The sequence below is a fragment of the Centruroides sculpturatus genome, unplaced genomic scaffold (genome assembly GCF_000671375.1).
Source record: "Centruroides sculpturatus isolate CEXI.00-Female unplaced genomic scaffold, Cexi_2.0 scaffold909, whole genome shotgun sequence".
In the NCBI taxonomy this organism is placed as follows: Eukaryota; Metazoa; Arthropoda; class Arachnida; order Scorpiones; family Buthidae; genus Centruroides; species Centruroides sculpturatus.
This window is the reverse complement of record NW_019385113.1, coordinates 347985-363282: the sequence shown is the minus strand read 5'-3', so window position 1 is coordinate 363282 and position 15298 is coordinate 347985. Positions and strand designations below refer to the sequence as shown.

General features: G+C 27.8%; 1 protein-coding gene across 1 annotated transcript in view; it reads left to right on the top strand.

Annotated features, from left to right (window-relative positions):
- Window positions 1-5996: 5996 nt before the first annotated feature.
- LOC111634959 (protein sprint-like) overlaps window positions 5997-15298 on the top strand; it is an 88763-nt gene continuing 79461 nt past the window's right edge. Inside the window, exon 1 of the mRNA XM_023379811.1 lies at window positions 5997-6460. Within this exon, the coding sequence (XP_023235579.1) occupies window positions 6366-6460 (95 nt within the window). The 5' untranslated portion in view covers window positions 5997-6365. The remainder of the gene's footprint in view (window positions 6461-15298) is intronic.

Below are 15298 nucleotides of genomic sequence, written 5' to 3'. Positions count from 1 at the left end.
GACATGCTATAAAATCCATTAATATAATTTAATAAACGTTAATAGAATCTTTCATTACATAATTTAAAATGGTCTTTAAATTTTATCTATTTGCATTCAAATTTTTTTTTGTGAAACTTTATGTATTTTTAACAGTATTATACTTCACTTTTCTATTAAATTTTTGTGTAACTCTATCATTTTCTTAAAAATGAACATATTGCAAAATAGGAATAAAATACAATTTAATTTTAAAAATTCCAAATATGTAATACCATGTTTCCAGAATCATAATATTTCAACTTAAAAAATATTTATAACATTCTAGTTTTTATGATTTTCTGACATTCAATATTTATTTGAAGAGATAGAATATTATTGCAGAATAATTGTATTTTTTAGGAATGGTAATAAGTTTTTTGATAGCATCAAATATGATTTTTTTTAAACTATATTAAAATATATATTAGTAGTATTAAAAGAAATCATTCTTCAATTCTGTAAATGTAAAAGATTGGCAAATTTGTTAACATAAAAAATGCATTTTGTAGTTACATGCATATATATAATGTTTATTTTGGTTGATTATACTAATGTGATTATATTAATCAACCAAAATAAACTTAATTAATCTGATGTTTCAGATTGCTGAATTACCAGTAGCATTCCTATACACCTGCAGATGCAGAATTACAGAATTCCCAAGAATTTTCTAATTGGAATATAACTGATATCCCAACAAGAAAGGAAATAGGACACATTTTAAAGGAAGGATATTTAAAATTTATAAAGATATTTAGTTAAAACTTGATTAGTTTTATCTTGAAAACATTTCAGGAAAAAAAACAATACACGAGGCATTAATACATATATCCAATGTATAAATGATAATATATAAATCAATATAATAATTAAAAATAGAAATCAAACATGTCAAAGTGAGAAATTCAAAGGGCTTAGCTGAAAAATGAAAGAATGGATAGAAAGTAATGGAAGATGATTTATTTTCCTCACCAACTGCTTCCATAACTAGATAGTTTAATCTCATCAAAAATCTTATTTTCACACCAGCAGGAGTTTAATGTTTCATGTGGACATGGACTAATGTTTTCAATCTAATTACAGGTGTGCTTCGGATCTGAAACTTTTTGTTCTATTTTGGAATTTGACAGAGAACAGTATAAAATTTCAAACTACCTAACAAACTATTTTATTGTCCTTCCTTCCATAGTTTGAAATTTTATATTGTTCTATGTAAAATTCCAAAATAGAACAAAAAGTTTGAGACCTGAAGCACACCTGTAATTAGGTTGAAAATGTTTGTCCACATTCACATGAAAGATTAAACTTCTGCTGGTGTGAAAATAAGGTTTTTGGTGAGTTGATTTATTTTCTTTTTAGCACACTTCACTATAGTAGTGAAGTGCTTATGTTAGGACTTTTGTGTCTCTGTCAGACATTATATATTCGAGATTATAATCCGCTCAATTCATTCGTTGAGCATGTGCAATGACTCTGTTCACTTTCATTACCTAAGTGTTATGTTCCGTTCAATCTATTCATTGTGCATGCACAAAAGGAAACTGAACATTTTTGTTTACAGTCACTGTAAGCTGTAATAAAAACTATTCGGTTCCTCTGGAATTTATAAACCATATCCCTTACTGTATGTTCAGTGAAAAATTTTTCTGAACAACTTGATTCCAAGAAGTTATAAAATTTATTTTAAACAAAAATAATATTTGATTCACTTTTGTAGAGCATGCTATCAGATTGGCCTGACCAATCTTGTTTATTTTTCATAAAGAAAGACTTTATTTGTTCGGCTTATATTTAAGAGAGCAGTTTTTATATATTATTTGGGTCCACAAGCTATATGCTTATAGTCATTTTTTAATAAAAAGCTAATTAATTTGTATCTTTATACTTTTTTTTTTTTAGTCTCAGCCTGTGTGTTAAGCAATGTATTAGTATAGAATAGAGTACTATTATTAGTAATATATTAATAATATATTGAATTATATTATTATTTATTAACTAGATACAAATTATTAAAAATACAAATTTTCACCATCTTGAAATATTAAAATAAATTTTAAAACAATTAATTACAATGAAAAAAGCTTATTAATGAATAATTTTGATAAAACCAATTCATTTATGTAAAGAATAAAACAAAATATAAAATTATGAAAAGTATTCATTAATTAATTTGAATTGTTAGTGTTTTGCATCATTTGCATGATGCAATTCATAGAAAACGACCTGATTCGTAGCCAGAAAACTCACGAATTTTGCACCAAGCGGTAGAATCTCATTTCAGTTTAATTAATTGTCTTAAACCTTTTTCCATAAATTCTTGTCTTCTAGGCACTAAGAGTGCATCATATGGTTTTTTTTTTCATTTCATCATTTCAGGATAGTGAAAACTGTATTAAAATGTTAAAATTGAAGAAATCTCATTTTTAGTAATTTTTATGATATTCATCTTCATGGAATGTTAACTAACTACAATATTAGTGATATATTTATGTTAATAATCAAATAATAGTTAATAATAGGCAGGATAATGTTGTACATAATATGATAAATCAGTTTGTCAGTCATACAATTGTACCTGTTGATAGAATTGTAACTGTATGATAGAAAACTAACAAAGTCCATTATAAATTGAATATTAATAAAAGTAAATTATTTAATGGAATTTATTTTATCATCACTATACAGCAAGTACTCACTTAACATCATTTCATTGTAATGTCATTGTGGAAAGATACATTTCTAATTATTTACAATTGTTGTTGTCAAATTTTCTCTGTAAACAGTGTGGCGAATGCCACCCTTCACATCTTAACTGTTGTGAAAAACAAGCAACGAATCCCGGGTGGTATGAGTCATCACTTCCTGGAACAAGTTCGAACTCACTCAGTAAGACCGTTGACCGTTAGTTGTTCTTTGTTAGCTGCGTCGTCGAGACATGTACCATATACACGAGAAGACAATAAACTCAGTTTTGTTATGTTCTCGTCTCATTTGTTTTTTTCACATGCAGTGATGAAAAGTAAAAGCAATAGAACCAAAAAACCACAACAGTAAATTTATTCTGTAAGGTGGGAAATAAATGCTGGAGGTTATAAACATGATTCAATTAGAATAATAATAATTGAGTTATATCTTGCTTATGTTATTTAGATTATGGTAAAATATGTTTTGTAATACTATTGTGATCAAAACGTATCAGGAATGATTCCTTTAAACTATTCACATGCAAGAAGACACTGTTGTCATTTTTTTCATTGTCTGGTATGACTTTCATCAATGTCTAGCAGTGATCTGTATGTCATCATTTACAAATAAAGGCTTATTTTTTGTGTAAAGAATTTTTACACCATCAATTTTTCAAAATATCGAGTGTAATTGAGCAAAGAATGCACAAACAGATTGCTGCTATAAAAACATTGGAAATGTTGCAAAAAGCCTTTGGTGATGGTAGTCTATCAAAAACAAAAGTTTTTGAGTGGTAGATGATTTTCATGGAAAGTAGAGGTTGCTTCAAAGATGTACTACACTCTGGTAGACCATTTTCACTTCAACTGATAAACAATACATTGCTCAAGTCAGAAATTTGGTGCTTGATGATTGTCATTTAACAATTAGGGACATTATTGAACATGTTCCAGTATTGTTTGGATCTTTTCAAGCAGTTTTAAAAGATTATTTGGGCTTGTGGTGTGTCACTTCTCGAGTGGTCTTTTGAAAAAATTCAACCTGAAAAGGTTGAATTTTTTCAAAAACATCAACTTTTCAAGTAGCCAAAGAGGTCATTATAAAACACATCATTATGGATGATGAAAGATGGATCCATGATTCTGACATTGAAAGAGCTGAACAATTAAGTGAATGTCACCCAAAAGATGAAGCAAGACCGAAAAACCATGTCAAAATCAGTAAAAAATTAAGGTCATGTTTTCTTCAATTTCCATGGTGATGTGCATCATAAATTTTTCCATCTGGCCAAATTGTCAACAAAGAATATTGTTAGAGCATTTTGCATCATTTACATGAAGCAATTCATAGAAAATGACATGATTTGTGGCCAGAAAACTCATGGATTTTCCACCAATTTTCCATGTATTTGTTGAATTTTTGGCCAAAAATTCAACAAATACAGTTTCACAAAGCTCTGTATTCACTTGATATGATATCATGTGACTTTTTCCTGTTTCCTTGACTAAAATTTCTGCTTCGTGGTCACTGTTTTAAGACAACTAATGCCATAAAAGAAAATTTGCTGTTAGTCCCATAGAGGTGTCATGAAAATGATTTTAACAAAACACATTTTGAGGATTGGAAAAACATTGGCATAAGTGCATTGAATGGGAAGGGATTACTTTGAAGGGGATGAAATGAATTTTGATGAATAAATTCAAATCTTGCATTTTATTGAACCATTCCTTATACTTTTTGATCACATGGGTTCACCATTTGACTTAACATTGCAGTTTTCAAGAATCTATCAACTTGCTGTATAGCATGTTTAGTTACTGATCAAAACTAATTTTTATACAACTTGAGTGACATGTTTGTAATTTTTCTCATATGAAGCTTTTAAAAACTTTTTATATCCACATGCCTTTGTGATAGTTATATTATTCTGAAGCTTGTTAAGGCATTTAATATGAACATAATATCTGTATTGTTGAGACATAAATATTTTAACATTATCTCACATTTCCAGTCCTAAGATAGTGTGATTATAGTTTATGCATGAATTGTACACCTGGAATACACATTTAGCAAAGATTTATATAAATGAAGATTATAAAAAATATGTATATATTTACATACAAAGCCAAATATAGTATAAGGAAGATAATATACTGTCTTACAATCATGGAAAATGCAAAACAACAATTTTCCTTACTCCTCAAATCAACAATCAGGTGGCTCAAAGAACACAACCAGTTATTCTTCCTCTAAGACTGTACATTTTCTTCCTTATAAATGAAGATCAGTTACTCAATAGAAATTTAATATTAGGAGTGTACAGTTATATGAATTAATCTCCCTAATGTCAATGTATTTTAACAGCAAAACAATTTTTTAGTTTATTTTACACATGTAACTGTTAGATGAAACTAAGCCAATAGTTATGATAGAGGCTTATATACCCCATATTATATTATTTTCATNTTTTACAGGTAATTTTTGCTGACTGCTCTTTTTTTAAAGAAGTTTGTCAAAGGAAATAATTTTTTTTTATTTCTTTAATTGCTCCTTTCACCACAGTTATTTTTTTCAGTGCTTTTAACAGCCTATTTAAGCAATTTTTACTAATTCTCATTGTTTTGATTGACAGGATCAGTTTCGAGAATGAACTTTTTGGTATATTTTTAAAGGCGAAACATGTTGCTTGGCTAAAATAAGATTCTTTAATTCTGTATGCTTAGTGTCATGGCTATTTCAGTAATTTAACTTCTGAATTTGTTAAATTTATTTCTGTTCAACAAATTTATTTATCTAATTAAAAAAAAATTAACATCCTGTACGGAAATAACATATTTGCCCTCATCTTAATTTGTTAACAGATGTTTAAGCTATTTCTGTAACTCGTTAGTATAGCTTTTTTCTAATTAATGCCTGACTGGATACAAATTAAGTAGCAATAAGTTTTACCGATTAATTAGACAATATTAAACGGGTTTAAAATTTTTTCATTGTTATTGAAATACCAGGTAATTTAACAAATTAACAGTGTAGAAGAGAAGCGAAAAGTAGTATCTAGACAACGATAAATGAAATGCAAGGTCATCTGTTATTCTACTTTATCTGGAAAACGGAAATTGGATTTCAGAATAGTCTAGCGTGGAAGAAAGAATGACTTTTTGAATATTAGTTCTCTTTCCCTTTTTGATATATTAAAATCAATAGCGATGTTTATAGATATGATTCGAAAATTTATTCCATCAATAAATAACTGGGAGCTTCTCCCTTCTTTACCCTTCCTTTACAAGCTTTCGTCATTAAATATTGTCGAATGGTTTCTAAGGCAACTTATTAGAATTATAATCATAAGAAGATAAATGGATTATAACTCTTTAAAAATCACCCGCCTAAGATTAATCTTGTTATAAAATCAGGACGTTCAACTCTCGAATTCTGAGTTTACTTCTCGTTCGACATGAGCGAATTTTTAGTTCGGTTTAGTTTCGTCTTTTTAATTTTCTAGGTCATCATCATGTACTCTGCTCTCTCTTATTAAACGTTATTACTTAATGATACACACTAAATGACTTTACGTCGCATTTTATATATTTTAACATTAATATCCGCTTTAATTTTTTTTTTCGCAGCTAATCAGTGGTGTGGCCCATGATTTGGATTTGATGCTACAGGACTTATTCCCTGATGCAAGCCTGTTACCACTTACAGATCAGTATGGATATCCCACACACTTCTCCCCTGATGACCCCTTTGTTTGGTGAGTAATTTTTTTTATAGTAATACAATTCTTATGTTGAAATATATATATATACTCTATTAATGTAAGAATTTTTTTTGAATGATTTTGCGTGTTAAAATGTTCAGAGATTTGTTTCTTAAAATAAATGATTTTTTTAGCTTTTCCGTCCTTTAAAGAAAGTACTTGTAAATTGTTGCATGGCTGAACAGTTTACTGAGTCATGTGGTATATATCACATTCGCGTTATTCATTCTCTAATTATAATACACGCGCACCTCGTTGCGAAATTTACTGGTGTTTGTTGAACAAACGCAAAATCGTGCTTTCGATAAATGATATCTTTCAAAACAAAGTTTCAAGAAATGTGTCTAATCAAAATACGTAAAATGTGACTTGTCGCCTACATCCGAACTATGAACCTTTGAGACTGGGGTCGGAGTTTCTCAATTAAACAGTTACCGATGTTTCATGGAGATGAAAGGTCGACCTTGCTGCTGTTATTGGCTCAAAAAATGGTATGTGAAAGTATTTAAAAAAAACTGATGTTTTCATCTATTCGAATATTATTAATGTTCTCTTTTTAATTGGTCTGGTTAGTAATATTAATAGTTACGTCAGCCGCAGACTACTTAGAATAAATGGTGTGGATAATATCTGTAGATGACGTGCGCTCCTTTTTTTTTTCTTTTTTTAAATCCTAAAAATACCAAATATAACACGCGATTCGGCAGTCAATACAAATTTCTACTTTATTAGATATTTAACATAGTAGTAGCCTGTATAAAAATTAATTTATTTACGTTATCTGCATCGTTCCGTAGATATTTGACTCGTCAATAAGGAAGAGTCTTTTTTTTTATCTCATTCGTCTATCACCAAGTGTATGATGGAGGGTAGACAACAAACGATGCTTCCCATAAATTTTTAATGCGGAATTTTATCTGCTTCAAATGTTTATTTCTACGGTTCTGCCTCTCTCCTTTAGATATCGAGCTCGTAATAACGCCTACCCGTTCTTTCATACTTACTGCGTGTCGTTCTATCAAGGCGAAGGTCAGCAGCTTATAGGAATTTGCGGTCAACGTCCCAGTGTTTAGCACCGGATGTGTTTACCTCACGTAATAAGTTTGTCAGTCGTACACTCGTACGTATTGACGTTCAACTCTTTATCTGTAATTACCAAGGAATTATCGAACGCGCTCTTTTTATGCGATCAATTATAAGTAAGAATCAGATAAAAAGGGATAATTTGTGAAAGAATTTCTCCTCCCAAAACTAGGTTCTCTAACCATGCACCAACGATTTTCTTTCGTCTGCGAGATAAACGGTTATTTAACTATTTTGTAAGGATTGTTCTGGCAGTTCGTGCTGTCGATTGAATTGAAGTCCACGCGACTGTTGAAGGATACAGGAAGAGACGGTTGGCTTGTTAGTAGTTGAATAATTCTGTTATGTCTGTCTGTCTCTTTTCTTCCTTCTCGAAAATTTGACAATTAAATTTTTCAGAATTTTATTATCACAATCACAGAAAACTAAGACGGAACAAATAATTTTTGTCGTTAACTTACTTACTTCATTTTCTAGAATGAGCATATTTAATAAATATGCAATTGTTAGTTATTATCAATAAAAAAGAAATTAAATATATGATGTTATTGACTATTTGCTACTGATTTGCTTTTAGAAAAGCGACAGATCATAGTTCCCCCCCTCACCGTCGGTGTGTCAAGTTCCAGTCTCCAGCATGTTTTAAACATACTTAAGAAAATTTATCTGTTATGTTTAAGTTATATTTTAAAGATATAAACATGCTATGTTCTGGTGAATCGTATTTCAGATGGAATCAAAGTCCTCTTGTGCAGCTCCTCATGTTACGTTTTAGTACGTTATTGCAGAATTTTTGAATGTTTTAGAAACATTCTTTGTAAATTTTACACAGTAAAATTTTTTCAAGCAAATTTCTATTCAGTGGAATTAAATATATATATATATATATATATACGGTATTATTAAGTAATAATTCATAAAGATAAAATTACTTATATGGGTAGTTACTTTGTAAAACTGAAGTCATTTAAATTTTTAAAAATAGTTTTAATTAAAATTTTTTATGAAATAAAAATTCATTGGATTAACTTTTTCTCACATATTACTACTTGTTTTAAAGGTTTTTTTTTTAAATTCCTAATTAACTGCAACTGGATCTTAATATCTTAATCTGAATAATCTACTTTTTTTTTTTAATGTGATTATGAACAAAAGCAGCATATTCATTTTAAATCTTTATAAAAATCTTAAGGTATATCAAACAAGCTTTTTTCATTATTTTTTTAAAATTTATAATTAAAATATACTTCATACTATAATGTTATGGCATATGAAAATTATAAATATTCCAGAATAATTTTAACCTTTGCTATTTTAAGAATTTTTGTTGAACTTAGATAAATAATATTGTAACATTAAACAATATAAAAATTTATTATAAATATGTCTGAATGTAAATGAATTAGTTTTTATTTATTTATAAATTATTATTTAAAATAAGTATCATATAAAAATATCTAATATTAAAACTAAAAAATAAATTATTTGAATGTTATTAAATCATGAAGAGTTTTTTGTGACATGCTATAAAATCCATTAATATAATTTAATAAACGTTAATAGAATCTTTCATTACATAATTTAAAATGGTCTTTAAATTTTATCTATTTGCATTCAAATTTTTTTTTGTGAAACTTTATGTATTTTTAACAGTATTATACTTCACTTTTCTATTAAATTTTTGTGTAACTCTATCATTTTCTTAAAAATGAACATATTGCAAAATAGGAATAAAATACAATTTAATTTTAAAAATTCCAAATATGTAATACCATGTTTCCAGAATCATAATATTTCAACTTAAAAAATATTTATAACATTCTAGTTTTTATGATTTTCTGACATTCAATATTTATTTGAAGAGATAGAATATTATTGCAGAATAATTGTATTTTTTAGGAATGGTAATAAGTTTTTTGATAGCATCAAATATGATTTTTTTTAAACTATATTAAAATATATATTAGTAGTATTAAAAGAAATCATTCTTCAATTCTGTAAATGTAAAAGATTGGCAAATTTGTTAACATAAAAAATGCATTTTGTAGTTACATGCATATATATAATGTTTATTTTGGTTGATTATACTAATGTGATTATATTAATCAACCAAAATAAACTTAATTAATCTGATGTTTCAGATTGCTGAATTACCAGTAGCATTCCTATACACCTGCAGATGCAGAATTACAGAATTCCCAAGAATTTTCTAATTGGAATATAACTGATATCCCAACAAGAAAGGAAATAGGACACATTTTAAAGGAAGGATATTTAAAATTTATAAAGATATTTAGTTAAAACTTGATTAGTTTTATCTTGAAAACATTTCAGGAAAAAAAACAATACACGAGGCATTAATACATATATCCAATGTATAAATGATAATATATAAATCAATATAATAATTAAAAATAGAAATCAAACATGTCAAAGTGAGAAATTCAAAGGGCTTAGCTGAAAAATGAAAGAATGGATAGAAAGTAATGGAAGATGATTTATTTTCCTCACCAACTGCTTCCATAACTAGATAGTTTAATCTCATCAAAAATCTTATTTTCACACCAGCAGGAGTTTAATGTTTCATGTGGACATGGACTAATGTTTTCAATCTAATTACAGGTGTGCTTCGGATCTGAAACTTTTTGTTCTATTTTGGAATTTGACAGAGAACAGTATAAAATTTCAAACTACCTAACAAACTATTTTATTGTCCTTCCTTCCATAGTTTGAAATTTTATATTGTTCTATGTAAAATTCCAAAATAGAACAAAAAGTTTGAGACCTGAAGCACACCTGTAATTAGGTTGAAAATGTTTGTCCACATTCACATGAAAGATTAAACTTCTGCTGGTGTGAAAATAAGGTTTTTGGTGAGTTGATTTATTTTCTTTTTAGCACACTTCACTATAGTAGTGAAGTGCTTATGTTAGGACTTTTGTGTCTCTGTCAGACATTATATATTCAAGATTATAATCCGCTCAATTCATTCGTTGAGCATGTGCAATGACACTGTTCACTTTCATTACCTAAGTGTTATGTTCCGTTCAATCTATTCATTGTGCATGCACAAAAGGAAACTGAACATTTTTGTTTACAGTCACTGTAAGCTGTAATAAAAACTATTCGGTTCCTCTGGAATTTATAAACCATATCCCTTACTGTATGTTCAGTGAAAAATTTTTCTGAACAACTTGATTCCAAGAAGTTATAAAATTTATTTTAAACAAAAATAATATTTGATTCACTTTTGTAGAGCATGCTATCAGATTGGCCTGACCAATCTTGTTTATTTTTCATAAAGAAAGACTTTATTTGTTCGGCTTATATTTAAGAGAGCAGTTTTTATATATTATTTGGGTCCACAAGCTATATGCTTATAGTCATTTTTTAATAAAAAGCTAATTAATTTGTATCTTTATACTTTTTTTTTTTTAGTCTCAGCCTGTGTGTTAAGCAATGTATTAGTATAGAATAGAGTACTATTATTAGTAATATATTAATAATATATTGAATTATATTATTATTTATTAACTAGATACAAATTATTAAAAATACAAATTTTCACCATCTTGAAATATTAAAATAAATTTTAAAACAATTAATTACAATGAAAAAAGCTTATTAATGAATAATTTTGATAAAACCAATTCATTTATGTAAAGAATAAAACAAAATATAAAATTATGAAAAGTATTCATTAATTAATTTGAATTGTTAGTGTTTTGCATCATTTGCATGATGCAATTCATAGAAAACGACCTGATTCGTAGCCAGAAAACTCACGAATTTTGCACCAAGCGGTAGAATCTCATTTCAGTTTAATTAATTGTCTTAAACCTTTTTCCATAAATTCTTGTCTTCTAGGCACTAAGAGTGCATCATATGTTTTTTTTTTCATTTCATCATTTCAGGATAGTGAAAACTGTATTAAAATGTTAAAATTGAAGAAATCTCATTTTTAGTAATTTTTATGATATTCATCTTCATGGAATGTTAACTAACTACAATATTAGTGATATATTTATGTTAATAATCAAATAATAGTTAATAATAGGCAGGATAATGTTGTACATAATATGATAAATCAGTTTGTCAGTCATACAATTGTACCTGTTGATAGAATTGTAACTGTATGATAGAAAACTAACAAAGTCCATTATAAATTGAATATTAATAAAAGTAAATTATTTAATGGAATTTATTTTATCATCACTATACAGCAAGTACTCACTTAACATCATTTCATTGTAATGTCATTGTGGAAAGATACATTTCTAATTATTTACAATTGTTGTTGTCAAATTTTCTCTGTAAACAGTGTGGCGAATGCCACCCTTCACATCTTAACTGTTGTGAAAAACAAGCAACGAATCCCGGGTGGTATGAGTCATCACTTCCTGGAACAAGTTCGAACTCACTCAGTAAGACCGTTGACCGTTAGTTGTTCTTTGTTAGCTGCGTCGTCGAGACATGTACCATATACACGAGAAGACAATAAACTCAGTTTTGTTATGTTCTCGTCTCATTTGTTTTTTTCACATGCAGTGATGAAAAGTAAAAGCAATAGAACCAAAAAACCACAACAGTAAATTTATTCTGTAAGGTGGGAAATAAATGCTGGAGGTTATAAACATGATTCAATTAGAATAATAATAATTGAGTTATATCTTGCTTATGTTATTTAGATTATGGTAAAATATGTTTTGTAATACTATTGTGATCAAAACGTATCAGGAATGATTCCTTTAAACTATTCACATGCAAGAAGACACTGTTGTCATTTTTTTCATTGTCTGGTATGACTTTCATCAATGTCTAGCAGTGATCTGTATGTCATCATTTACAAATAAAGGCTTATTTTTTGTGTAAAGAATTTTTACACCATCAATTTTTCAAAATATCGAGTGTAATTGAGCAAAGAATGCACAAACAGATTGCTGCTATAAAAACATTGGAAATGTTGCAAAAAGCCTTTGGTGATGGTAGTCTATCAAAAACAAAAGTTTTTGAGTGGTAGATGATTTTCATGGAAAGTAGAGGTTGCTTCAAAGATGTACTACACTCTGGTAGACCATTTTCACTTCAACTGATAAACAATACATTGCTCAAGTCAGAAATTTGGTGCTTGATGATTGTCATTTAACAATTAGGGACATTATTGAACATGTTCCAGTATTGTTTGGATCTTTTCAAGCAGTTTTAAAAGATTATTTGGGCTTGTGGTGTGTCACTTCTCGAGTGGTCTTTTGAAAAAATTCAACCTGAAAAGGTTGAATTTTTTCAAAAACATCAACTTTTCAAGTAGCCAAAGAGGTCATTATAAAACACATCATTATGGATGATGAAAGATGGATCCATGATTCTGACATTGAAAGAGCTGAACAATTAAGTGAATGTCACCCAAAAGATGAAGCAAGACCGAAAAACCATGTCAAAATCAGTAAAAAATTAAGGTCATGTTTTCTTCAATTTCCATGGTGATGTGCATCATAAATTTTTCCATCTGGCCAAATTGTCAACAAAGAATATTGTTAGAGCATTTTGCATCATTTACATGAAGCAATTCATAGAAAATGACATGATTTGTGGCCAGAAAACTCATGGATTTTCCACCAATTTTCCATGTATTTGTTGAATTTTTGGCCAAAAATTCAACAAATACAGTTTCACAAAGCTCTGTATTCACTTGATATGATATCATGTGACTTTTTCCTGTTTCCTTGACTAAAATTTCTGCTTCGTGGTCACTGTTTTAAGACAACTAATGCCATAAAAGAAAATTTGCTGTTAGTCCCATAGAGGTGTCATGAAAATGATTTTAACAAAACACATTTTGAGGATTGGAAAAACATTGGCATAAGTGCATTGAATGGGAAGGGATTACTTTGAAGGGGATGAAATGAATTTTGATGAATAAATTCAAATCTTGCATTTTATTGAACCATTCCTTATACTTTTTGATCACATGGGTTCACCATTTGACTTAACATTGCAGTTTTCAAGAATCTATCAACTTGCTGTATAGCATGTTTAGTTACTGATCAAAACTAATTTTTATACAACTTGAGTGACATGTTTGTAATTTTTCTCATATGAAGCTTTTAAAAACTTTTTATATCCACATGCCTTTGTGATAGTTATATTATTCTGAAGCTTGTTAAGGCATTTAATATGAACATAATATCTGTATTGTTGAGACATAAATATTTTAACATTATCTCACATTTCCAGTCCTAAGATAGTGTGATTATAGTTTATGCATGAATTGTACACCTGGAATACACATTTAGCAAAGATTTATATAAATGAAGATTATAAAAAATATGTATATATTTACATACAAAGCCAAATATAGTATAAGGAAGATAATATACTGTCTTACAATCATGGAAAATGCAAAACAACAATTTTCCTTACTCCTCAAATCAACAATCAGGTGGCTCAAAGAACACAACCAGTTATTCTTCCTCTAAGACTGTACATTTTCTTCCTTATAAATGAAGATCAGTTACTCAATAGAAATTTAATATTAGGAGTGTACAGTTATATGAATTAATCTCCCTAATGTCAATGTATTTTAACAGCAAAACAATTTTTTAGTTTATTTTACACATGTAACTGTTAGATGAAACTAAGCCAATAGTTATGATAGAGGCTTATATACCCCATATTATATTATTTTCATCTAATTATTTGTATTATATAAATTAAAATTACAAAGTTACTTCTGCTGTATGGAAAAAAAAATATTCTTAAAATGTTTAAAGTTGTGTGCATGTTAAGTGTTTTTAAAATATAATTTAAAAAATACAAATAGCCTGTCTTCTGTTTCATCTTTTAATTTCTTGAATTAATAATTATTTTTTTAATTATTAATTCAAGAAAATTCAAATTATTACATTCATAAAAATTATAATATATTCATGTAGTGTATAAAAACACTACATGAATATACTGTAATTTTTATGAATGTAATAATTAGTTCATATGACTTGTAAGAGAGATTGTATTATTTCAAAATTGAATAAAATAAGATAATATAAATTATGCTTGTATTATATATACACTATAAATATTTCTTAAATTTTCATTGGCGAAGTTATTTCTCTTACAATAAATTGAATGGCAATGAATTTATAAAATTTCATTATTTTTAGATTTAAATATAGAGCTTTCTATTCAAATAACTAAATGAATCAGTTAATCAAAATAAGACCATGAATATAAAAAGGAAAATAAAAGAGAGCAAGCTATGTTGTTGAACTTTATAATATTCAAATACAGCATTTTAATTCGTAATTAATTTATTGTCAACGTATAAAAATAAATTCTTCCAAGTAAATATTTTATTTGAAGCCATCAATAATGACAATATTGCAAACTGGAAAAACTGTAAAGTTACAAGAAATATCAATAATTATGCATTACCTAGTCTTTCCATGAATTTCATGTGAGTTTCAATCAATACAAAATACAATAATTTCTGAGAGAAGGTAATAAATGTAATTTCTTTAAAATTTAATTTTTTTGAGCTGTTTATATAATTTTGCAGATTAGAGTAAGAGAATATTATAATGCTTACTTTTGCTTTTATCTTAAGAAACAAGCACTGTAGTTATTTATAAAATAATAAACTTTTAAATTATCTTGATTAAAAAGTTGAAAAAAATTAATGTGAAAGTACAGAAAAGTATTATTATCAATATATACTTTATTTGTTCTTCTGGGAAGACCATGAACCAATGC